This window comes from Chenopodium album, chromosome 17 (assembly GCF_948465745.1).
Source record: "Chenopodium album chromosome 17, dcCheAlbu1.1, whole genome shotgun sequence".
NCBI classification, from domain to species: Eukaryota; Viridiplantae; Streptophyta; class Magnoliopsida; order Caryophyllales; family Amaranthaceae; genus Chenopodium; species Chenopodium album.
This window is the reverse complement of record NC_137850.1, coordinates 44,926,141-44,951,000: the sequence shown is the minus strand read 5'-3', so window position 1 is coordinate 44,951,000 and position 24,860 is coordinate 44,926,141. Positions and strand designations below refer to the sequence as shown.

The window sequence follows — 24,860 nt, the reverse complement described above, 5'->3', positions numbered from 1 at the left end:
TATCTTTTTAAAGAAAAAAAAAAACTAAAAATTATTTGTAGATATTAGTATGTAATTTTTTTTCTTAAAAAAAAATTGTTAGAGATTAAGAAATTACAAGAAATATTCAAAATAAATAAAATATAATAAAACCGTACATCGCATGGGCTTTTATCTTGTATAGTATATTTTTGTTGTATAGTCAAAGGAGATAATTATCTTCCTAAATTATAATGGTAAAATAAAGTCCCGTAATTTTCTGTTCACCTTTTTTCCACTTATTTCAGAATTAATAAGTTAAGGGTTAATAAGTTCTGATAAGATAAGTTTAGGAGAAATAAGTTCATATAACTTGTGAAAAGGGTTAATCAGGCTATCCAACTTTAATTTATAACTAAAATAAGTTCTAATAAGGGCTAGTAAGTTCAGATAAGTTAAGATAAGTTCAAATAAGATCAGATAAGTTCAGATAAGTAAAAATCAGGTGAATAAAACACACCCTAAGATTATTTTTATTTTTACTAACAATCAATAATCTATCTATTATATAATTTAAGAGTAAGTTAATGAGGTTTCTCCAAACCCTCAATTCTCATGCAATTTTATTATTTTTTTTTAATTTTATTATTTTTTTTGCATTATCCTCCAAATAACTTCCACATTTAAAAAAAAATAAAAACAAAAATAAATCTCCAAGTAACTTCCACTATTACTATTTTTACTAATAACACACATACTATGCATTTTACTTGAAAAAAATGAAAAACAAAAAATTACTTATTTTAATATATCAACCAATAATTTGGTTTTTAAAAACCCCAATCCCCAAAATTACAAGGAATCTATTTTAATTTTGCACATTTTTTCTTAACTTTTCCGCATAACACTTGAAAATTAATCTTAAAATTACATGTACTTCATTTAAAATAAAAAAATACAACCACCATAAGATCCACTATTTTCCATTAAAAATTCCATAATTGTTTTTCTTTTAATCACACCTTTATATCAAAATCAAATAGCATGATTTTCTGTCTGACTGGCCACACCGACCAACTGACACACACAAAACACTAACCAAGTAACCCCCTGTCAGAGTAACTTCTGACCGAGTAACCCCTGCCAGACTGAGTATTCCTCGACTAAGTAACTCCAGACTGAGTAACCCCTGACTAACTGAATATCCCTTGACTGATTAACCTCTGATTGACTGATCATGTAACCCCTAATTGACCGAATAACCCTGATCGAGTAACCCCTAACAGAGTAACCTCTGATCGACAGAGTAACCTTCGATTGAGTGACCCTTTTCCGAGTAACCCTTAACCAATTGAGTAACCCCAAAACAAATAATCTAGCCACGCGGTGTGGCCAGCTACATATGAAACTTTGTGAAACAAAAAAATGTATACATCATGTTTACTACCCATCCCAATAATTATTATTATTTTTTTTTTGGGTATTTTTTTTCAAGGAATTCATATAATTACCAACATTTCACTTTGTGTTGTTTTCTTTTGCGTATAATATAATATAGGCATTAGCACGGGTACGATATGCACATTGATTGATATTTCTAAAAAATGTTCAATAACTACCTTATTGTTATGCGCGGCAAACCACCAGTGTAGCTGCTACTTGCAAAAGAACAAAGTAACTCCAATAACACTGACGAAATAATTCTTATAACACTAACGGAATTACCTCTATAACATTAAATGGATAACCCCTATAAAACTACTAATAATAACTCATGTAATAACAATTGAACACACGGTGTGATCAACCATATATAACAGTTAGATACCATTTACTCCCTCCGTCCTATAATACTTGGAACGTTGGGATGGACACGTAGTTTAAGAAAAACATTTGTTTATTATATAAATATTCACTTTTGTATTTTTATATTACAAGAAAACAACAAATAAGGTGGGAGTGGAGTAGGTGAGGAGAGAGAAAATGTGATAAATATTTTTTTTAATTAGTGGTATCTTTCCGTATTTAGTGGCATGTCAAATATTGTGAAAGGGATAAAAATAGGAACTACGTCAATTATTATGAAATGGAGGGAGACAAATTTAGGGTTCGTTTGGCATCACTGTGGTTTTCTATTTTTTGGTTTTTTATTTTTCAAAATTATATGATATATGTCATACAATAAATTAAAAAATAGTCAAACTTATTAAAACCATGATAAATCTGAAAACTGGCAACTAAAAAGTGGAAACACCTTTTTCTTATTTCTTGTTTTTGGTTTTTTTATTTTCAAAAAAACAGAAAACTGAAAACCAAAAACGATGCCAAACAAGCCATTAACTTTCCGCATTTAGAATATATATATTTGGTGCGAATTTGAAATATATATATATTTTTTTTCACTTCTTATTACATTTTTTGTAATATTATGTAATAATAAAAAAAAAGATAAGAAACCCTCCTACGTTTCTTTTCTCCCCCTTTAGAGCTTTTTCGCGTGTTCGCTGCACGCCTCCCTCCTCCTTCTCCATTGAAACGCTTGTGAGTTTTCTGTCCTCCATTAAAGTAGCTTCTGAGGTACCTTAATTTTTTTTTTCTATTTTTTTTTGGTAATAATCTAATTTCAACTTCAGAATCAAGTGTTAATCTTCAATTTAATTGTCAGTACAGTCAATTTAGGGTTCTTTGAAGGTGGATTATTGAACAATTGGTTATAAAATCTGAACGTATGAACGATTATAAATTTCTATTTCGTTGCTAGAATATTTCTATTCATTTTCTTAATAGAGAAGAATTTGACATGATTTTTGAGCCTAATTTGATAATTGAATCAAATTTGGTTGCTAATGTTTTGTAAAATTTTGTTACATATGTCTTTAATGTTAGGATAGAACCATGAAAATGGAATTTGTTTGCTTTCTCCCTCGCTCAGCCCAGGGACGGGCTTGTCTGTACTATAAAGTGGCAAACACGGTGATCATTTTTTTTTTTTTTTTTTAAATCCTAATTGTACTTTACTATTGTGATCGTTTCGCGGAAAAAACATCGATAAAGATCTGTCTGATCACTTGTGTTGTTATTGTATTGTTTGGAGAAACTGTAGAATCTGTGGCTCCTCACTCGTTTTTCGATTACTATTGTAGTTATTATCTTTTTGTTGTTATTACTATTGTAGTTATTATCGAAAAACCAATTTATGTGATTCTTTAGATTTTTCGAATGTGTTATATTTTATATCATAATATATAGTGATGCATATTCATAACCTGTTTTAGTTGCTGTAATTAATGTTTGTTCCGTGACTAAGGATTGTTTATTAAATTGTAGCTCATTTTCTATTGACTTGGTTGTTGTGTTTTCTGGTTGACATTGAGTTACTTTTGTTTACTGTCTTGCAAAAATTAAGAGTTAAGACTATTCTTACAATTTATCTTGTGTAATTAGGAGATCCTTACACGTCTTAGTAGTAACTTCCATTACTGTCATTCACTTGTCTTGTTTAATCTCTCAGTGGCGTAGGCTTATTGGGTGGTTTTCCTTTTAGTACAACAAGAAGTAGCAGGATGTCAGAACGTCTGACACGTATTGCAATTGTGAGCTCTGATCGGTGCAAGCCGAAAAAATGCCGTCAGGAGTGCAAAAAGAGCTGTCCTGTGGTTAAGACAGGTGTGCACTTGTTTTCTGTATTATAACTTGATTTATCATTCTGGTGCAATAGTGTTACTTCGGCTTCTTCACCTGCTTTAAATATTCTGAGAGATTTGCTTAAGTCTATATTTGTTGTTGTACATAGATTTTGTGGTATATTTTTGGTGGTGATCGCTGGTTATTCTGATATTTTTTTGACTTGACAATGTTGCTTGAGGGACTTATTTACTGAACTTATCACGGGGGCAGTGGTTTTCTAAATGTTCTGCCCCTCCCCCCCCCCCCCCCCCTCCCCTGAAAGTGAGTTTGGTTCATGAGCTATGATGACGGAGAAAGGTCATGTACTTTGTGAAAGCTTATATGTAAGCAGGTCAAATGTATGTCATACTGATTGATGGATACACTTATTAATGTATAGATTTGGTATGTTATATGATCTGTAATGAAACCTTTATTACTTGTTTTCCTTCATCCCAGGGAAACTATGTATTGAGGTTTCTCCAGCAGCAAAGCTCGCATTTATATCTGAGGAGCTGTGCATTGGGTGTGGTATTTGTGTCAAGGTCAGCTATAATCTATGCTCCCTCTTACTTACCCATACATATTAAAAACATATGCTCATATTTATGTAGACCACAACCACATTGTGTGCTGCTTATTGCTTTTTTTTTTTTTTTTTTTTTGACTCTGTGTCAATCATGGATGCAGAAATGTCCCTTTGAAGCAATTCAGATCATCAATCTTCCAAAAGATTTGGACAAGGATACAACACATCGTTATGGCCCCAATACTTTCAAGCTACACAGGTTTGCTGGTTTGGGGTCCTAACATACTGATTTTATGTTCCATCTGATCTTTCAGTTTTAAACGGTGAACACATTCAATTACAGGCTACCTGTCCCCAGGCCAGGGCAGGTTCTTGGTTTAGTGGGAACAAATGGTATTGGGAAGTCAACTGCTCTCAAAGTTTTAGCTGGCAAATTGAAGCCCAATTTGGGAAGGTTCAATGTAATATGCTCAATATCACTAATTTTTGTTGATTGCTTCGTGATCTCTTCTGCCTATTCATCTGCTAGTGTTTTTTCTGCAGAATCCACCCGACTGGCAGGAAATCTTAACATACTTCCGTGGATCTGAACTGCAAAATTATTTTACGCGCATATTGGAAGATAATTTGAAGGTAGCTACTCTTTTTAGTTTTAAAGCCCTTGCTTACCTTTATTACTGAAAATGGTGACTACTAGTTTACCATTGAGTATTTTTTGTATTTTGATTTCTGTGTCTTTTTTATTTATTTTATTTTATTAATGTTTTGATGTGTTATTAGGTGTGAGCACTTCTTGTCTATTTTGTTTTGCCTCTTTTCTTTTTTAATTTTGCATATCTATGTATAGGCTATTATCAAGCCCCAGTATGTGGACCATATTCCGAAGGCAGTCCAGGGCAATGTTGGACAGGTGCTTGAGCAGAAAGATGAGAGAGATATGAAGGTTGTACTTTGTGATAATCTGGAGCTGAATAAAGTTCTGGATCGTAATGTTGGAGATCTGTCTGGTGGTGAACTGCAGAGGTTTGCTATTGCAGTTGTTGCCATACAGGCTGCTGAGATTTATATGTTTGATGAGCCTTCAAGTTATCTGGATGTGAAACAAAGGCTTAAAGCTGCTCAAGTTGTTAGATCATTGCTTAGACCCAATAGGTATCTATTCATATTTGATCTCTCTCTTACCGTATTTGTAGCCTTGTAAGGGGCCTTGTACCGGATGAACAAGTAATTGAAAAGCTCTTTTTGTGTTGTTTACTTGTGTGTTTCAGCTATGTTATTGTCGTGGAGCATGATCTTAGCGTTTTAGACTATCTTTCAGACTTCATTTGCTGCTTGTATGGTAAACCGGGTGCATATGGAGTTGTCACCCTACCATTCTCTGTTAGAGAAGGAATCAATATATTCTTGGCTGGATTTGTACCTACAGAAAATCTTCGTTTTCGGGTTGAGTCTCTTACGTTCAAGGTAATCTTTCATTTACACTACATACTTTCAGCTGCTCTTTACATACTATTATCAGTCATTTCATGTGTGATTCTTTAGGTTGCTGAGACACCTCAAGATAACGCTGAGGAAGTTGAGACATATGCTCGATACAAATACCCAACAATGACGAAAACTCAGGGTGGGTTTAAACTGCGTGTTATGGAAGGTGAATTTACTGACTCACAGATTATTGTGATGCTGGGAGAAAATGGAACGGGGAAGACAACATTTATTCGTATGCTGGTATTCTTTCTTTACATTAATTAAGAGATGAATAGTTTGAAATTGTCTTGGAAAATATTTACTCTTGGTTTTGGTTATTGGAAAAAAAAAAGAAACCATATGCTATCATGGAAATGAGACCTTTGGTGGTCTAGGATCCTTAACCCACTTTTAATTCTGAAATTTCAGGCTGGTCTACTGAAGCCTGATACTGTGGAAGGCTCTGATGTGGAAATACCTGAGTTCAATGTTTCTTACAAGCCCCAGAAGATCAGTCCAAAATTCCAACATAGTGTGAGGAGTCTATTACATCAAAAGATAAGGGATTCATATACTCACCCCCAATTTATCTCAGATGTTATGAAGCCTCTTCAGATTGAGCAGCTAATGGATCAGGAAGTTGTGAATCTATCTGGTGGAGAATTGCAGAGAGTTGCATTAGCTTTGTGCTTAGGAAAGGTAAACCTATTTGTTGGTGTGGCTCACTTGCTCTTTGTCTCTTCTGTCTTTTGCTTCTAATTTCTCGTTTCTTGGTTGATACTGTGTGATCTATGTGTGGGATATATCACGGAAACTGTTTTTTTAGTATGCAGGTTCTTTGGGCATAATAATGTCTACATGGTGAAATATTATTGAATGATTGGCTACTAATTCTTCTGTTTGGCTTTTAGTAATTGAAATGAATCTTCTTATTACATCAAGCATTTTGTACTCATGCAGCCTGCAGATATCTATTTGATCGATGAACCCAGTGCATACCTCGATTCTGAGCAGCGTATTGTTGCTTCAAAGGTGATAAAAAGATTTATTCTCCATGCCAAGAAGACTGCATTTGTTGTCGAACACGATTTTATAATGGCAACATATCTAGCGGACAGAGTGATTGTGTATGAAGGAATGCCATCTGTGGATTGTGTTGCAAATTCTCCCCAATCATTGCTGACTGGAATGAATCTTTTCTTGTCTGTAAGTATCACTCCTTTTTGCTTTATCTTGTTGAGCATTGTGGATTATTTCACAAGAATTTAAGTTTTAAATGCATTGTTAATGTTGAGGGTCATGCTCAGATGGCCTATTTTGGGAGTGTTGGGATGTAGCAAGACTTTCTGCTCGGTGTGGTTTTTTAATTTGCTTTGTTAATGCTAGTGATGCAATTTGTAATTTTTTTTTTTTTCCTGGGAATAATTGCAGCATCTGGATATCACATTCAGAAGGGATCCAACTAATTTTCGACCTAGGATTAACAAGCTAGAGTCCACTAAGGACAGGGAGCAAAAATCTGCTGGAACTTATTATTACCTGGATGATTGATTTGACTCTCACACAGGTTTGCTCTTCTGCCTTTTCTATATTTCCTTTTCTAGTAAGTCTTAGTTCTGTTGTCCAACTGTATCTCAGTGTCTGTGCTTGTCCTTGGTCTGGTTTTGGAGGCTAAACTTAGGCTCTGCTGTCTTGGTGGAATGTTCCTATGCTGTCTTTGTTTTTTTGGCAGAGTTTGTCGCTGTTTGGGGTCTCTGTAGGAGAATTATGGCAAGCTTATAGATGGAAAAGCTATTTGCAATCTGGTTTTCAACATTTTGAAAAACGTGAAGCTCTCTTAGTTTCATGATAATCTTTTTGTTTACTCTGTCCAAAGTCATGTGTTACTCCCTGTTTGTTTTTTGTTTTGTTTTTATTAAATAATGCTTTACTTTTCTGTCAAACTACTATTATATATATATATATATATATATATATATATATATATATATATATATATATATATATATATATATTTTTTTTTTTTTTTTCTTCTTTTTTTGGGGTTTGGTGGACTTGAATCACAACACAAAATATGTTTTACTTATATTATTCTGTATTACCAATATATCATGAATAATGTTAACCTGCCAATGCCGTAACTTCTGACAGATATGTATGGACAGATGTGTTCTTGAGGTCTAGACTTTTGCCTTGTATGATAGTGAATTGTAAAAAATTGCTCCCTATGCGAGATTTATATCGGCTTGAGACATTTTGCATACTCCAATAACCTTTTGCCGTTTTCCATTCTAAATGATGCCCTTTGCATTTATCTTTGATTTTGTTCCCACCAGCTGAAGTCTGTAATTTGATTGCATCTTTGCAGGAATTTTTGCCAGCAATCTCAAGGAGAAGTTGCAGCATTTGATCTGTTGCTGGCTATTGTTATATTGGAGCTGAGGGTGATGGTGATAGTTTGAATTTTGGGGTGATAGAGGGTGGCCTTCAGATTTTCCTCCTCGCATACTGATTTATTTGTTTCCGTGATCTTTTACTGTTATTTCATTAGCGTTAGATCTCTTCTGTTGTGATCAAATTTTGCACCATGTTTGGGCTAGATAAAGATTTTAGCTAGCGCGAGTGAATTTTGCCTTGGCCAATTTTGGCATTGATTTGAATCAGGATGATGTTTTCTCTTTGACGGCGTTTTTTTTTTTTTTTTTTTTTTTTGAGGCAACTCTTTGAGGGCGTTTGATTATACTGAAGTGATACAAATCAATATTGTTTTCTTGATAAAATCTAATAATGCTTGTTATTTTTTGTGCAAATCTTAGGTTATTCCCTCTCTTTTTGATGAAGCTGTTAGAGCTACACATTTCTTTAACTTGCTAAGTTGCCTCCCAGTGAAACAATTATGGCATGTTAATTTTGACTAATTTGCAATGGATAAAACTTACGAATTCTGCACCCAACCTCAATAAAATTTTGGTTCTTAATTTAGCAAAATGACAAGCACGTCTAACCAATTTTGAAGTACACTTGTGATTGCAAATTATTAGATATATGCTATATTGAGCTGCAGGAGTCATCTGCCTCTGTGATGTGCCTGTAGATTCCGTACCGTGTTCTCGGGTGCATGTAATACTACATTCGGTTCGTATTATATGCAATTTTGATGTATTATTTATGAGACATAAAAAATTCCGAAGTTGCATATAATATGAACCGGAGGTAGGAAGACAAATAACTATTGACTTAAAGGAGGCGACAGCTTACCCATATACAGTGTAAAAGGAAAACCCAAAAAAATTAATTTAAAAGGCTCTTTGATCAGAAAGATAATGTGAAATGTCCTACAAAGTACTGATACCAAACTAAGGAATTTTTTAACAATTTATTGGTGTCAGCGAAATTTAATTATTGTCACATATCCTAGTTTAACGGATGGCATCAGATGTGATTCTTCTTGGAAATTCAACTAAATAGTGTATATAACTATATACAGACAAAACTCATCTTTCTTAATGAGTATATTCTCAGCTTTTATGGATATTCCAGTTGATTTATTGGCTAATTAACAATTTCACACATAAACCTGCTCACTAGTCAAGCTTCAATAATTTTAATTTCCATTTTTTTTTAAGACAACATTTTAATTTCCATTTCATTGTTTTTAATTATACATTTTGGAAACTATATATATGTCTGCAGTGGTACCTCGAAGTTTATGCAATACAAAATGGGTGGGATGAACAGATATCCTAGTTCTTGCTCAGGGGCTCTCTTGGTTCTGGGATTAATTCTGAATGTAGCAGTGGTTAGCAATGCAGGAAAATCAAGTGCTTTCGTCAGGAAAGTCGAAAAATCTGTTGATATGCCTCTTGACAGTGATGTTTTTAGACTACCTCCAGGACATAATGCTCCTCAACAGGTACCTATCTTGATATCTTCCTACCAGCATTGAGCTCGGTGTTTTGCCTCTTGGTCAATGCTGTATTTTTTTCTCCGTTGTTGAGATTGTTTTTTCGGGTTGTTTTGTTTGAAGGTTCATATAACACAAGGAGATCATAATGGAAAGGGTGTGATTGTGTCTTGGGTTACTCCAATCGCGGCAGATTCTAGTTCAGTGGTGTATTGGACTGAAAATAGCCAACATAAGTACACGGCTGAAGGCATAGTCACCAAATACAAGTACTACAATTACACTTCTGGTTACATTCATCACTGCACCATCGAAAACTTGGAGGTTAGTTGTCTCGTCCTTGGATTGATATGTTCTTGTTCGGTCTTGTCTTTTAACTTTATAATATAACCAAGTTTTTCTTAACTTTTGTATTTATAAACATGTGCAGTACAATACCAAATATTATTACGAAGTTGGGACTGGAAAATATGCAAGGACTTTCTGGTTTGCGACTCCACCAGAAGTTGGTCCTGATGTACCATACACTTTTGGTATCATAGGCAAGAAATTGAATTCATTCTGACAAATAAAATTCCAAAAGAAGAACTAAAATGGTTTGTATAGATTTTAGAAATAGTTTGATCATTCTTTGTTGTATTGAATAATTATGCAGGAGATCTCGGCCAAACATTTGACTCAAACATGACACTTACACATTATGAGATGAATCCAACAAAAGGGAAGACCCTTCTTTTTGTTGGGGACCTATCTTATGCTGATCACTACCCATTTCATGACAATGTGAGATGGGACACTTGGGGAAGATTTGTTGAGAGGAGTGCAGCTTATCAACCATGGATCTGGACTGCCGGAAACCATGAACTTGATTATGCCCCTGAAATTGTAAGCACTCTTAACATTTTCAACTTACAAGCATGTATTGATATATAGCACTAACATGTATGTAAATTCTGATTTTTATCTGGTAATTATTTTTTTTTTTTTTCTGCAGAATGAAACAGAGCCTTTTAAGCCTTACACTCACCGATATTATGTTCCATACAAGGCCTCGGAGAGCACTTCTCCTCTATGGTATTCCATTAAGAGAGCTTCAGCATACATTATTGTCTTGTCCTCATATTCTGCATATGGTAAAGTATCAAAGCTATTATGTTGTTACCAAAAATTAGTTCCAAAAGGGAAAAAGTCCTTACTGCAATAATTGGAAATTTTGATTTAGGTAAATACACCCCTCAGTATGAATGGCTTGAGAATGAGCTTCCTAAGGTAAACAGAAGTGAGACACCTTGGTTGATCGTCTTGGTGCACTCGCCATGGTACAACAGCTACAACTACCATTATATGGAAGGGGAGACCATGAGAGTCATGTATGAGTCCTGGTTAGTGCAGTACAAAATTGACGTGGTCTTTGCTGGTCATGTGCACGCGTATGAAAGATCTGTAAGTACAGTCTTCCAAATATGCTCTAATTTTTCGCAATTAAAGCATGAACATACATACAGTCTAGCTTTATGGTCTAATTAAAATGTTTTCCATTTCACAGGAGCGAGTGTCTAATATCATGTTCAACATCACAAATAACCTATGCAACCCTGTAAAGGACCATTCTGCTCCAGTATACATAACCATTGGTGATGGAGGAAATATTGAAGGATTAGCAACCAAGTAAGATCAATTCAACTTATAACAATTCTTGGCTATAATTCTTCATATTTTTTGGTCAAGTGCTGAAAAGAAATTGAACTTATTTGGCCCTATTTTGCTTGCAGCATGACTGAACCCCAACCAAGTTGCTCAGCTTACAGAGAGGCTAGTTTTGGGCACGGAACATTTGATATAAAAAACCGAACTCATGCTCACTTCAGCTGGCACCGTAACCAAGATGGTTACTCTGTCCAAGCCGATTCCATGTGGTTACACAACAGATACTGGATGCCTGAGGACAATTCCTCTGACAATTGATGTTGATCACAACAGAAAGAGTTATTTTCTTTTCACAGAATAATCTCATTAACTTGTGTATTCCCATTTTGTATCATAGAGTAATGCTTTTTTGGTGCATACTATTCCTATGTTAATTTTACATCATTCACTAAACAAAATTGCACTTTTAAAACATAATATTACAAGTTCTGATAGCAGCAATCAGAAAAGGGTTGGTTAAGATACTGTTGTGATCCCTCATTTTATGCAATTGTAGTCTTCTTCCTTCCTTTATTATTGAGCATTTGGATGATGTAGCCTTGCTATGAATCTTCCATAATTTTGATCAATCTTTACTTTACATGAGATGACCGGGGTTGGGATTCTTGAGTACTAGGTTATTTGTTAGGTAAGCTTAAGAAGGTAGAGTGATATCAAATATGATTGTGAATGGCAATGGGAACAAGTTACTAAAGTACATTCTAAGTAATGCAACTGTTTTGGATCTGCTTTATGCTTCTATTTCTATATTAGGAATGCCTAACAATAATCAATACGAATAGAAAACAAATTATGTTCAGAAATTTTCATGCTTTCAAGGAGCTCAGTAATTTGTCAGATTAAGTTCTCCGGCAATGTGATCACTGGTTCTGCTAATAACTTCAGGAAACGTATACATCCTTGTCAAGTTGCAAACTGGTGATCCTTAACTTTTCTGTGTTTTGGTAATCTGAGCTACTTTCTTAGGGGTTCGACGTATATATATAGCTCGTGTTGTCACCAGCCAAATGGCTTAATTTAGAGTGTAAGGAAGATTTGGAGAATTGTATTGTCCAATTTCGACAAATATATGTTTTGGTGCTATTGTGAAGTTAAAGTAACAAAAAAAAAAAAAAAAAAAAAAAAAAAAAAAAAAATAATACAAAAACTGCACTTGGCAAATTTGATCAGTAGTAAACATACTTGGATATATGAATATCAGTACTTAGTAATGAATCTATTACACTACATGGACCAAAAATTTAAAATCTAATTTATTCTGCCAGTAATGAACAACAAATAAAGAAATAAGTAGCAAAGCAGTAAATATTAGCATGAATGAAGTAAATAAAAACTCTCCTGTCAGTCTAAATGTCTAATGGATACTGTTGGATAAGGTTCAATTGATGCTCTTGGGAGGCTGCCCGTTCTTGGCCATCTCAAGGTCATTATCATCATCATCAGGCAGAAAGCGGCACCAGAACCAGTGATTCTTCCACACAATGCTCATTTCTTCAATGGGTATGCCCTTGGTCTTGGATAGAAAGAAGTAGATAAACACCGACATAACAAAGATGAAGAAGGCAAAGAAGAGGAAGAGCCCGAACTTGAGGTGGCAAAGCATGGTGAGGAAGACCTGAGCCACGACAAAAGTGAAGAACATGTTGACTGATACATTGATACTTTGTGCTGCAGAACGGATTTCCAAAGGGAAGATCTCACTTGGCACGAGCCAAGGGAGTGGACCCCAGGACCAAGCAAAGGCACAGACATACAAGCATATGCAGAGCACAATCAGCATTGCATACCATTGGGGAAGTTGTGCTGCTGGGTTGCCACTCACCCCAAACTTAACTCCTATAAAGATCGCGACAACTACTTGACAAATGAACATCTGAATCCCACCTTGCAGAAAAAGGAGCCTTCTTCCCCATTTATCAACACCATAGATGGAAACAAAAGTGGCCAACACAATAAAAGCACCAGTGATAACAGCAGACATTAGCGAAGCATTGTCATGAAATCCAATAGTCTTGAAAAGGACGGGGGGCATAGAACATGATGATATTGATACCAGTTAACTACTGAAAGAAAGGAATTGCAATTGCCATTGTAAGATGAGGCCTATACTTTCTTTCAACCAGGTTTTTCCAAGGATGATCCACCTTATTCGAGGCCTTACTAGCTTCCACTAAGTCATTGAACTCCTTGTCTACTTCTTTAATTCCTCGAATCCTCCTAAGGTTCTCAATGGCCCTGTCATACATCCCTCGCTCAATCAAGGAGTTAGGAGTGTCAGGGAGAACGATGGACCCGATAATGATAATCATAGCAGGGATTGTGGCTCCTCCTAAGCTCAACCTCCAACCCCAGTCATCAATTTTTGCAAAGAAATAGTTTACAACATTGGCTACTAATATACCAATTGTGATTGAGAGTTGGAAGACAATATTCAGTGCTCCTCTGTACTTGTATGGTGCCATCTCAGCTAAGTAGAGTGGTACTGACTGTTATATGCTCATGATCACACAATGACACAAATTAAGCATAAATTAGTACTAATGTAATTATAAGATTTATTGAAGTATCATAAAAAGTATACTGTATATAATTAATTAAATTTATAAAAGACTTATAGTTCAAATACATATAATTCCTTGGAATACTCTGCAAAAGACTTAGTTGCATGTTTATCAATAATATGATCATAACATACTACACCAAATTAAAAAATACTCTGTGAAATTGTAAAATATAACAACTTTTTCAATATGATCATAACATACTACACCAAATTAAAAAATACTATGTGAAATTATAAAATATGACAACTTTTTCGTGTCATCTTAGAATAAAATAAACAAGTACTTAAGTACTCGTCTGCAGTGTCTAACTTGAGATGTGTAATTAATTAGTTTGTTAATTAAGTAATTAAATACCTGATTAGCAAATCCAACACCAAAACCGAGAAGAGCGCGACCAATAATCAACATAGCTACATTTTGTGCAAAAGCATTGATGATAGCTCCAGAACAAAAGAGAAGACCTCCAAATAGCATGGATCTTCTTCTACCCAACTTTCTTGTCACAGTTGAAGCAACCAAAGAAGCTAATAAAGCAGTTACATATAATGTTGAAGTAAATAATGTAACGGTTTCACTATTAAATAATGTAACGGTTTGTTGAAGTGTCTAGCTCTTCTTTCTTGTATACTGATGGGAAAAATTCCTTCAAAAACGACGGCATAGATGTCACACCCCCTAACAAAAATAAAACGTACACAACAACACGTTAGAAATACACGAGTAATAGTAACTTTAACCATTAGCTATTTTTCTAACACGTTTATGCAATACTTTATTTTGAGACGGATGGAGTATAAATTGTCCTGTGTATTACCTGAAATTCCTATATCGTAACCAAAAATCAAACCACCCATAGCCGCGACAATGCATGTTGCTAGCACAAAAGGTGTTGCGTTTCTGGGGTACTCTTTCTGATGTTGAGGAACAAATCCTCCTGATGGTTTTGGCATGTTGTTTTTCTGTGAGAGTGAAGAGCTAAAGTTTACAGGGAATTGAATTAAAGTAAAAATAAAGAGTGTTTTTATTAAATACTTCGTATAATAGCTAGTTTTGGATTATAAAAAAGGAGTATGATGATGTTTTTTGCAAATAAATGAATGAAGGGTGTATTTATAATACATAAAGTATGCATATTTTTGGAATTTTATTTTGGAGGAAATGTTTTTGGAAACTTGGCATACCACAACGAGGAAAGTTTACACGTACGTTAGATAGATAATCTAGACGTGGTGCATGCATCAAATATGGGAATTGTAGACGTAATTGCCATTTATTTTTTTGGGACATATTTTAGTAATTGCCATTATTACTGCTGAGGAAGATGATTGAGAAAGTGAAAAAAAAAAAAAAGGAAACAAATTTTTGTCAAGTTTCTAAAATAAATTGCATTGGAGTACACTGTAATATTGTTCATTTGTTTTTATTATACGGAGTAAAATTTCCTCTTTTTTTTTTTTGTGAGTTATCACTCTTAAATTTGACAAGAATTTATGAAAAAATATCTCATTAGAGTTATCACGTGTTTCCATTATAATGTACTTCGTATATAGTAAGTTGTTGAACATTGCTATATGCCTATATCCACCCACTAGGTAGGATTAATTTTTTTTTTTTTAAAACAAATCAATTCATTAATAAAAAGCCATTCGCCATTTACAAATGAAATCTAAATTAACAAATACATAAAATTGAATCAAACTAAGGTTTCCTTCATCAAAGCAAATATAAAGAGAAAAAGAAAAGGAAAAAACAAAAACAATAGGCAAAACAAAAGGAAAAATAGAAGATAAAGAAAAGGAAAAGAAAAAGAAAAAGAAATAAAAGAAGGAAAATGAAAAAGGAACAGAAAAACACAACTTGCACTGTGGTAGATCTCTCGCACATATCGCTGGAATATACAGCCTTTTCGGAGAGACGGTCTAATGATTTGTGGTAGCCGTAAGGATGATTTTCATCTAATTCGCTTGAACGCATTCGAAAATTTGACAACCGTTGCGATCCCGAACAAATCTTTATCAAGGAACTGACAATAGTGCAAAAGATGATTACCTTTTTGATAAACCCTAAATGCAAACAAACAACTTAACTAACAAATACTAACGACTCCACCATAGGGAGACGGGCGAATATCTATACTAGTGTATAATTATTGAAACCTAAATTGCAAAACTAAAGAATATTAAGGAAAAAGGGTCTGAAATAGTCTAATTTTCGAAGAAATTAGACTATTTCCGACCTAAGCGACCAAAATTTTGGAGAAACCCTAGAAAAGAGGAGGAGAGATACAAGTATACATATAAGTAAAGAACACAAACAATTTTTTATTTTTTTTAAAAGAACACATAAAATTATCGATAGGTAGGATTAATTTAAAATGTGGTACAAAATCAGTTTTGATTCAAAATCAAAACACCTAATTTGGGGTTCAATTTGGATATAGGTTCATAATTTTGCAGCCAAATTTATAGATATCATTGATTTCATGATTTGTGAATTGTGACTAGACTCATTTGTAATGGGCTTTACGGGCTGGCCATCTTGCATAGTTTTCTAATAGGTCCATTGTTGTTCGTTTGCTAGACTCTACACATTCCTTGAAATAGAAAATGTGAAATTAAGAAGTTCCTAATTAACTTATTTGAACATGAGAAAAAACTACTTGTATATCAAAATTGTCATGATAAAATGAAAATATGTGAATCCAACATAATTAACAACTATTAGATTCTGATTAATTTTTTTGTAGACTATCACAAAAGAGATTCAAAGGGACATTTCTTTGTTGTGAAAGTCTTGAAAACCAAATGCCGAAATCGTGGGAATAAATAAAAGAATAACAAACCAAAAAATTTGTAAGATTACAAACTTTATCAATTGATCAACTGTTGCCTTTTAGTAAAAGCAATGCAAAATACTCGTATATTTAGATAAAAACGGCCCAAACCTTATCATCCCTACGCAATCTCAAGATTCTCGTTATTCAAAGTCAAAAGTTGACTCCCATACTTTTTTTCTTTCCTAATTATATTAATCAACCAATAATCAATTACATAAATCACATATTCACATTATATGCGATTTTATACTCTTTGAATATTCTCCTATTCTTTTTGGTTTGTTATTCTTTAATTCATAAGCAATATTTTCCTATTCACAAAGAAAGCAAAAATGCTATAAATATAAGAAGAAAATAATAAAAGGGGAGGAAAATACTAAATTTTGGGGATTATTTTCTCCAAAATTTCAAATTGAATAGAAATGGCTCCATTTCAATCTTCCTCCCAATTTGGTTCAATTTTATGGGTTTTTGTTATTCTGGGTTTGATTTTAAACCAAGCTCTGATTTGTCATGGAGGAAAAACAAGCAATTTTGTCAGAAAAGTGGAAAAAACAATTGATATGCCTCTTGATAGTGATGTCTTCTCTGTTCCTCCAGGCTACAATGCTCCCCAACAGGTTTCTTTCTTTCTCTCCATTAATCATTACTCGTAGTTATAATTAAAGGCCGAGGTCATTGATGTAGACGAGATTTGATCCGAGGTCTTGTGTACCACCCCGAGTCCCTACATTCACATAATTGCTTATTTTATGGTGAAATTGATACCCATTTAGCTGTTTGTTAGTTAAATTTGATTTATAATCCAAAGTTTGCATCTTTTCACTCAAATGAATCATGGGTATAGTCTTAAGTTGGGATAGAATCATTCTTTTTTTGAATTATGAAAATTAATTGAATATATTTTGGTTTTTGTATGGTGTGTGAAGGTTCATATTACTCAAGGAGATCATCAAGGAAAAGCAATGATTGTTTCATGGGTAACAATGGAGGAACCAGGTTCAAATGAGGTGGTTTACTGGAAAAAGAATAGCGAGAAGAAGAAAACTTCAAAGGGCAAAATGTCTAAGTACAAGTATCATGATTATACTTCTGGGTATATTCATCACTGTACCCTAAAAAATTTGGAGGTTAGATTTTGAACCTATTTTTTGAATTCAGTACTTAAGTACGGAGTACTAGAAAGTGGTGTAATTATTTAATGTTTGCTTACTAATTGTAAATTAATGTTTGTTGAGTGTCTTCAATTATTAATTGTGTTACCTAATTTGCTAATCCCCCACGAACTATGGTCCGAAAGTACGAATTCGTACAATAGAACAATTTCGTGTTGCTTTTTGGTGTATGTTACCTGTTTTGTAATATCCTTGTTGTGAATTGTACATGCATTTTTATATTAGACATTGAGTATTATGGAGCATTAGCATATTGTTTTTGGAATTTTTTGCAGTATGACACTAAATATTACTATGAAGTAGGCGTTGGACAAACCCCAAGAACTTTCTGGTTCAAGACTCCACCTAAAGTTGGTCCTGATGTTCGTTACACTTTTGGTCTTATAGGTAGGGTAACTACTATTTAGATTTTCGGTATTCATGTATCTTCAAGGATAACAAATACTTCCTCGATTTTGTTTAATTGTAATACGAAGTAAGCAATATGATTGCTTTTTGTACATGATATATGTCTGAAGTTCATTATCCTGATTTTTGCAGGTGATCTTGGACAAAGTTATGATTCAAACGCGACTCTAACTCATTATGAACAAAACCCGATCAAAGGGCAAACTGTTTTGTTTGTTGGGGATCTTTCATATGCAGATAATTATCCCAATCATGATAATAACAGATGGGATTCTTGGGCTAGATTTGTTGAGAGAAGCGTCGCCTACCAGCCCTGGATTTGGACTGCAGGGAATCATGAGATTGATTTTGCTCCTGAAATTGTATATACTTTAACCTTTGTTTCCTTTAAACTTATTCTTTGGAAAACCAAGTTAAACAAATTAAGCTTCTAGAAGTCTGTTGCATCTATGTAGTTTCCATATTCTAACTTATCTTCAGTTTGCACACTGCTATTCTATACAGAATCACTTACAATCAGCTATGTTGTAACAGGGCGAAACAAAACCTTTCAAACCATTTAAGAACCGATATCCCACACCTTACAAAGCATCAAACAGTACAGCTCCGTTCTGGTACTCAATCAAGAGAGGCCCTGCTTACATAGTTGTTCTATCATCATACTCTGCATATGGTAAAGTCCTTCTGAAAGTAAAAAGTACACAAGAATGTTGGGAACTTTGACTTTTATTTACGCGATCTAGCAGCTTGAGAACTGAGAAGTTGATGAGTCTGTTTTAAGGATAGTTCTAAAATGTTTGAAGCTTATTTGTTTTGTATAATAATCATCTCAAACATGGAAACATATTGGTTGTTCTGTAAAAAAATGGGAATATAAGTTTTGTGTTATTGCTCTCGAATTTCAGACTAATGCTTGGACAGTGTCACTCTGTATTTTAAAACTTCTCAGTTCTTGCATAGTTACAATGATCATCAAATTTCAAGCATCAAGTTTCAATAGAACAACTCTCTATCGGCAGTTATACTTTCTAATTATTATAACTGTGATTGCCCTTTGCAGGAAAGTACACCCCGCAGTATAAATGGCTTGAGGAGGAGTTACCAAAGGTTAACAGGAATGAGACTCCTTGGTTAATTGTTCTGGTGCATTCTCCATGGTACAATAGCTACAATTACCATTACATGGAAGGAGAGTCGATGAGAGTCATGTATGAGCCCTGGTTTGTCCAATACAAAGTTGATATCGTCTTTGCTGGTCATGTTCATGCTTATGAGAGATCTGTAAGTTCGATATGTCTTTACTTCCCTAAGGCTTCATTTTTTAAAACTGGAAGTCCCTTATTTAAACTTACTATTGGATTAACCCTTGTCTGAATTAATTTGAACGTACCTAAACTAATTATCGATCCTTAACTCATTTTTTTTCTCTTCTGATCAGGCCTTATTTTTCCTGAATTTATTATTTAGGCAAAAGAACAAACCCAACTGATAGAAATGAATTTAGTAGTCTGCCTTTCACAATTTTAACTTCTGAAATGAAATGCAGAGACGTGTATCGAATATTGGATACACCATTGTCAATGGAGAATGCAGACCAGTTGAAGACCAATCTGCTCCTGTTTACATAACGATAGGAGATGGAGGAAATCTAGAAGGTTTAGCAACGAAGTAAGACAACTACACCAATTTATTATGTTTATGAATCAAATACCATTCCTTATTTTCTCCCCTCTTAATAGTGGCCCTAACATCTAATATATAAATCTGCAGTATGACAGAACCACAGCCATTCTACTCAGCTTTTCGAGAAGCCAGCTTCGGACATGCTATTCTTGACATTAAGAATCGGACTCATGCTTACTATAGTTGGCACCGTAACCAAGATGGTTCCTCTGTGAAAGCAGATTCAATGTGGTTTTTCAATAGATTCTGGCATCCTGTTGCCGAATCTGTTAATGCTGTTATTTGATACTAGATATTCTTCAACATACTGCAAGGTGCCTCGTTCTCTCATCAATTTCTTTTTTTTCTTTGTGTGCTTTGTTAGGTGTAATTGTATAACCTATAACGATCATAAGGCATAAGATGTATACTAATGGTAGAGTAATAAAGGTTACATAAAGCATACAGTTTTCAATTCCCCTGTATTCCCTTTAAGCTATCTAGACCTGATGTTATTAAGTCATAAGAAAACTTTCTGCCTGTTACTTGTTGATGAACAAGTAAATTCTGCTAATGGACAGAAAAGTAGCCAATGAGTTGCTCTTATATGGTAAAGGAAACCCTTGCTTTCTCTGAAATTCTAAGGAAGCAAAAATTATATTGTAATTATATTTAGCTTATGGTACCAACTGTGTCCACACCTACATGTTAGATGAAAGCAGAGTTTTTAAGGATCCAGTTAAGGCACTACAATTCTACATCATACTCGTAATTGTTCATATGGGAAAGGATTAAAGTTAATACACTTAATGCGAAGGGGTGGGGGGTTGCCACCTTGCAAGGCTGCAACTTTAGAGTTTTAGCGATAGAGAAAGTGTTTCTGGTTCTTCAAACTCTGCTGGAGGGGGTTTATTTAGATCAAAGATCTTTGCTGTATCGACAGGTAAGAGAGCTTGCACAATAATTAAATTCTTCCCATCCTTCTTTTGATCATCTACTTGGGACATACAGTGGCTTGTCTCTTCAAGAGTTTGAGATCCTTTGTGCACCATCTGTGCCAGAGAGCCTTTGGGTTTCCATACCCTTCTCTTCCTGTGCCTTTTCTTTTGAGGGATTGAGCTTTCGGTTTCTGAGCATGTCACTGAAGATAGGAGCTCAAGGTTTGAGGTTGTCAAGGGGGAAAAAGCCGGTATTTCCTGTTGCTCAGGGATATGTTTCTTGGTATGTGGTGATTTGGATTGTGTTTGATTCGGGTAAGAAGGGCATATGAATGTAGAGTTTAGTGAGCTTGACATGCTGAAAGCAGCGTTGAGGTCTTGTTAGTTGTTACACACTTTGAATAACTGGGGTAGGAAATTTTTTCATCATGTTGGTCATTCTAGGATGCAGCCATGCAGGTAATGAAGACCTACAAGATTTCTAAGAAATTTTGGTTGTCATTTGGCATATTTGGGAGTGATTTTATGTTTGTTGAATGAAGGAAAGGAGTGGTATTCGGTAACCAGAATGAGTCATGGCGGTGTAAGTGGCGCCATGGTGACTCTTGGTGGTTGTATTATTGTATGGATGATGAAATAGAAGAGGAAAATTAACAGAATTAACTTTGCAATAAAAAAAAATAACTAATAACTGTAATAATGATTGTTTCAGTTTTGTTTCACTTGGGATTGGATAGGCAATTTGGCTGTTTTGCCTATTTATAGAGCTCAATAGAGGCCATTGCCGCGTTTGCTCTCACAATCTGACATGGTAAAGTTAAGTACTTTATCTTTAAACAAGTATGGATGTCAATTAGATTAATTAGTTAAAATCTTGAGTCTTGATATCTAAAGCTCGTATTCTATTCCATCTACATACACCATCTTCGTGTTTGAACTCTTTGCATAGAGGTGGTTAGATGATGGAACGGGCTGGACCAAGGCCAAAAAATCAGCCCGTTTGGACAGGCCGGGCTGAACTTTATCAGCTCTAGGACTTTGCACCAACAAAAAAATGCTCAATAAATGATCTCACTCACTGTAGCATTAATGGAAGGAACAAGAACGAGAACAATGGCTCAGATGTTCAGCTTGACTATGGAAAAATCTCTCACTTGACTTTTGACTAAAGAACAAAAGTTTAGAGAGGAAGAAAGAAGAATATAAGACTTTGGTTGGTCATTAGGAGACATGCACTTATTTCGAGTACTTGGGTGATGATTTTTAGATTTTATACTGTCTTCTTTTGTTTTGACGGAAAATATTATTTCTAGAAATGATTTATAATGAAGAATGATTTAAAAAGCATGATCGTAAAATTAATATTTCTCTATTTTGTACGAGAGAAATATTATAGAAGAAAGAAAAATACGAGCGTAAGGGAGAAGATGGATGGGTGGGGAGAAAAGAGGTATAAGGAACAGCCGGAACGTTGTAGTCTAAATCATCTAACGAGCTCAAGAACTCTAAATTTTGGACTTTCCTATTTGTTTAATCCGTACCATTTTCGCACAAAAAGGACATCATTATCCTTAATAATGTATGGGTGATATTGTCTTAGATAACTCCTTGTTTGACTATTTTAGTATTCCTCATGTAAAAAGGGCATGTAATATCGTAGTCTATATGGTTGGTAGATGGTAGACGTATGGTAATTTGGATTACATTTGTATGGCCCGTTTCATCATGGCATCTTGTTGTTGGCGGAAATTGATTTAATTTAATATAATGTCGGAGCTTCTTTCTCTCAAAAAAAAGAAAAAAAAAAATTAAAAAAAATGTATGGCCTGGGTTATATATATTTGAAGTTGCAAAGCCAATCATTTCTTATACAACGCTCTCACATCCTCAAAAATCTTGATAATTGGTAAAGGTCCTAGAGAATGGTCATATTGATTCGCAAACTGGTATGTAAGAAATTTTATGCAAAATCAACATAACACATAAGTATGACATATAAACTTAGTAGTACAATGTAAGTAATAATTCTTTTTATTAAGAACATATATTTGAAAGCATTTTACTTTGTTACAAATATATCTCAAATTCTCAATCATAGATCAACCATACTATAAAATGCTGAATATTCTTAAGACATTCAACCTTGTACATATATTTATGTACTTTATTATATGAGTATACAAATAAACAAATCTTGTTACTTATACATTTCCATCACATGGAAATAATAATACTTTGAGTTATCTCTTGCAAACAACCCCACTTCCATTCATCCCACTACCACAGTTGATGCTAGCAAGCTCCATGGTTGGCAATAAAGTCTCTTCTTGAGCACCAACAAACCTTGAAGCCACACAATCCGTGGCGAAAATGCTACTACTAGCATACTCCCTTTCTCCTCCCATAACCGGCATTGATACACGAGTATTAACTCGACTCACGTAATCATTCGCGTAAGTTTTCCCTAGTACACCATCAACCTTTCCGGTTAATGATAGAAACTTGAACCCGAGATCAAGATGAGCAAAACGATCCTCATCGGTGATGCCGTAGTTGTGCACCCTAGAGTCTTCGTCGGTAATAGGTACAACCTTAGCCGTGACCTTGAGTTTTCCTTGGACTTGAACGATAAGTTCGTTGGTCTTACTTGTTCTTGTTATGGTGACTAAAGGAGTGGAGGTGGATGACCATTGAGAGCCTTCGGTTTCTTCTAGGTATATTGGCTCTCCGTTGAAGGCCAAGGAAAGGCGGTCATTGGCATCATCCCATACGGAGGTCTTCTTAGCGCCTAAGAAGAGACGATGGTTGTCGAAGAGGACTCCAATGGATTGAACCCATGTAAAGTCACGTCCCATGTTTGCATTTCTTTTACCAATAAAGTGTCCGTTGATGTGGAGGTTGGGGTCGGTCACTAGGCAAAAGTCTTTGTCCTTCTTTCCATGGAAGTAGAAGGTGATACCGTCTCCTCCTATGAAGCGAGGGTCTTGACATACTGCTCCTGGATAGTCACAGTCTACGTTGTACACAAACATACAATTAGTGGCTAATTTAATACGGAGTAAGAGTTAAACCAATGACAATGTAGAGTAATTAAAAATATTTCTAACATTTGGGTTCAAAATTGGTATATGCAGTGCATGTAAATGTAATATTGTTTTAATAGATTAAAAAAAAAAACTTACTGCAGACAGGCTTGCAAGTGACACAATCGACTTGACATGAAGTAGGGCAATTAGCAGGGCATACATGCTCTTGGTTATAACATTGTCCGTACTTCTTGTTGTTACATTTAGCTCTCTTTCTGTAGCCAGCATTAGAGGAAGGAGGAGAAGATGTCGAGGGAGTAGGCTTTGAAGGCGATGATGGAGTAGAAGGAGAAGGTGTTGGTGCCTTAGGAGTTGACGGTGTTGGGTAATATGATGTATGGGAGTTTTTTTGTCCTCCAGCAGATGAAGATGAAGAGGGGGAGGAAGAAGAGGAGGAAGAACCGGAAGATGCAGCAGCGGCAGCTGCAGCAGCTGCTGAGGCTGCTGATGATGCTGATGATGTTGCCGATGAAGAAGCAGATGATGCTGCGGATGATGCAGCAGATGAGGCAGCGGATGATGCTGCAGATGAAGCGGCGGATGATGCTGCAGAAGATGATCCCGAAGGTGAATGATGTTCACTTGTTGAAGTAGAAGAACAAATTGGCTTACATGAAGCACAATCTACTTCACAACTATCAGGACAAAATTTGGGACAAACATGCTCTAAGTTGTAGCACATCTTGTACTCCTTCTTATTACACGATGCTCTTGAAGGATTTTTTGCAATTCCTGGGGGAGTACTTGCTGCCTCGGCCATGATAGCCAAAAACAAAACAAACAACCCAAGATAAATCATCTTGGGCAAACCCATTTTTCTTAATTAGTTGTTTAGCACTAATGAATATTGTAAGTAATACTTATGATTAAGTTATAATTACTAATATTCAAGGGCTGATGATGATATATCCTAAAACAAACAACTGCATGCTTTTATAGAAGTGTAGGAACTAGGAAGTG

General features: G+C 34.9%; 4 protein-coding genes and 1 pseudogene across 6 annotated transcripts; 3 read left to right on the top strand and 2 right to left on the bottom strand.

The window, feature by feature from the left end:
* Positions 1 to 2,397: 2,397 nt before the first annotated feature.
* On the top strand, positions 2,398 to 8,328 carry LOC145588165 (ABC transporter E family member 2-like). 2 transcript variants are annotated; one of them, XM_081644809.1, is made up of 13 exons: positions 2,398 to 2,499; positions 3,470 to 3,624; positions 4,084 to 4,169; positions 4,315 to 4,412; positions 4,497 to 4,614; positions 4,697 to 4,786; positions 5,001 to 5,305; positions 5,422 to 5,617; positions 5,696 to 5,881; positions 6,050 to 6,319; positions 6,581 to 6,826; positions 7,052 to 7,187; positions 7,989 to 8,328. In XM_081644809.1, the coding sequence occupies exons 2-12, from the start codon at positions 3,522 to 3,524 to the stop codon at positions 7,169 to 7,171; spliced, it is 1,818 nt and encodes a 605-aa protein (XP_081500935.1). In that variant the 5' UTR covers positions 2,398 to 2,499; positions 3,470 to 3,521; the 3' UTR covers positions 7,172 to 7,187; positions 7,989 to 8,328. The 2 variants fall into 2 exon arrangements, with proteins under 2 accessions (XP_081500935.1, XP_081500934.1); XM_081644808.1 differs by having other exon boundaries at positions 2,399 to 2,535.
* A 926-nt stretch (positions 8,329 to 9,254) lies between these two features.
* LOC145588164 (purple acid phosphatase 2-like) lies at positions 9,255 to 11,648 on the top strand. Its single transcript, XM_081644807.1, has 8 exons — positions 9,255 to 9,533; positions 9,648 to 9,848; positions 9,955 to 10,066; positions 10,180 to 10,409; positions 10,519 to 10,657; positions 10,747 to 10,967; positions 11,071 to 11,192; positions 11,297 to 11,648. Exons 1-8 carry the CDS (start codon positions 9,330 to 9,332, stop codon positions 11,487 to 11,489), a joined length of 1,422 nt encoding a protein of 473 aa, XP_081500933.1. The 5' UTR covers positions 9,255 to 9,329; the 3' UTR covers positions 11,490 to 11,648.
* Positions 11,649 to 12,609: 961 nt separating this feature from the next.
* Positions 12,610 to 14,745, bottom strand: LOC145588163 (sugar carrier protein C-like; annotated as a pseudogene).
* A 2,141-nt stretch (positions 14,746 to 16,886) lies between these two features.
* Positions 16,887 to 20,421, top strand: LOC145588162 (purple acid phosphatase 2-like). Of its 2 annotated transcripts, none has more exons than XM_081644804.1 (8): positions 16,887 to 17,251; positions 17,561 to 17,761; positions 18,082 to 18,193; positions 18,347 to 18,576; positions 18,749 to 18,911; positions 19,275 to 19,495; positions 19,761 to 19,882; positions 19,985 to 20,421. In XM_081644804.1, exons 1-8 carry the CDS (start codon positions 17,054 to 17,056, stop codon positions 20,181 to 20,183), a joined length of 1,446 nt encoding a protein of 481 aa, XP_081500930.1. In that variant the 5' UTR covers positions 16,887 to 17,053; the 3' UTR covers positions 20,184 to 20,421. The 2 variants fall into 2 exon arrangements, with proteins under 2 accessions (XP_081500930.1, XP_081500931.1); XM_081644805.1 differs by having other exon boundaries at positions 16,889 to 17,251; positions 18,749 to 18,887.
* A 2,633-nt stretch (positions 20,422 to 23,054) lies between these two features.
* On the bottom strand, positions 23,055 to 24,714 carry LOC145589122 (uncharacterized). Its single transcript, XM_081645683.1, has 2 exons — positions 23,997 to 24,714; positions 23,055 to 23,827 (listed from the first exon to the last, which is right to left on the bottom strand). Exons 1-2 carry the CDS (start codon positions 24,712 to 24,714, stop codon positions 23,055 to 23,057), a joined length of 1,491 nt encoding a protein of 496 aa, XP_081501809.1.
* Between the last annotated feature and the right edge of the window lie 146 nt (positions 24,715 to 24,860).

Excerpts from the sequence above, each read along its gene's own strand:
- LOC145588165 (XM_081644809.1), top strand. The coding sequence starts at position 3,522 with ATGTCAGAACGTCTGACACGTATTGCAATTGTGAGCTCTGATCGGTGC. Across the intron at positions 4,787-5,000 it reads TATTGGAAGATAATTTGAAG|GCTATTATCAAGCCCCAGTA; the intron begins GTAGCTACTCTT and ends ATCTATGTATAG. Across the intron at positions 5,618-5,695 it reads TTGAGTCTCTTACGTTCAAG|GTTGCTGAGACACCTCAAGA; the intron begins GTAATCTTTCAT and ends GTGATTCTTTAG.
- LOC145588164 (XM_081644807.1), top strand. The coding sequence starts at position 9,330 with ATGCAATACAAAATGGGTGGGATGAACAGATATCCTAGTTCTTGCTCA. Across the intron at positions 9,849-9,954 it reads GCACCATCGAAAACTTGGAG|TACAATACCAAATATTATTA; the intron begins GTTAGTTGTCTC and ends AAACATGTGCAG. Across the intron at positions 11,193-11,296 it reads ATTGAAGGATTAGCAACCAA|CATGACTGAACCCCAACCAA; the intron begins GTAAGATCAATT and ends TTTTGCTTGCAG.
- LOC145588162 (XM_081644804.1), top strand. The coding sequence starts at position 17,054 with ATGGCTCCATTTCAATCTTCCTCCCAATTTGGTTCAATTTTATGGGTT. Across the intron at positions 17,252-17,560 it reads GCTACAATGCTCCCCAACAG|GTTCATATTACTCAAGGAGA; the intron begins GTTTCTTTCTTT and ends TGGTGTGTGAAG. Across the intron at positions 18,912-19,274 it reads AGTCCTTCTGAAAGTAAAAA|GAAAGTACACCCCGCAGTAT; the intron begins GTACACAAGAAT and ends TGCCCTTTGCAG.
- LOC145589122 (XM_081645683.1), bottom strand. The coding sequence starts at position 24,714 with ATGGGTTTGCCCAAGATGATTTATCTTGGGTTGTTTGTTTTGTTTTTG. Across the intron at positions 23,828-23,996 it reads CACTTGCAAGCCTGTCTGCA|ACTGTGACTATCCAGGAGCA; the intron begins GTAAGTTTTTTT and ends TGTACAACGTAG.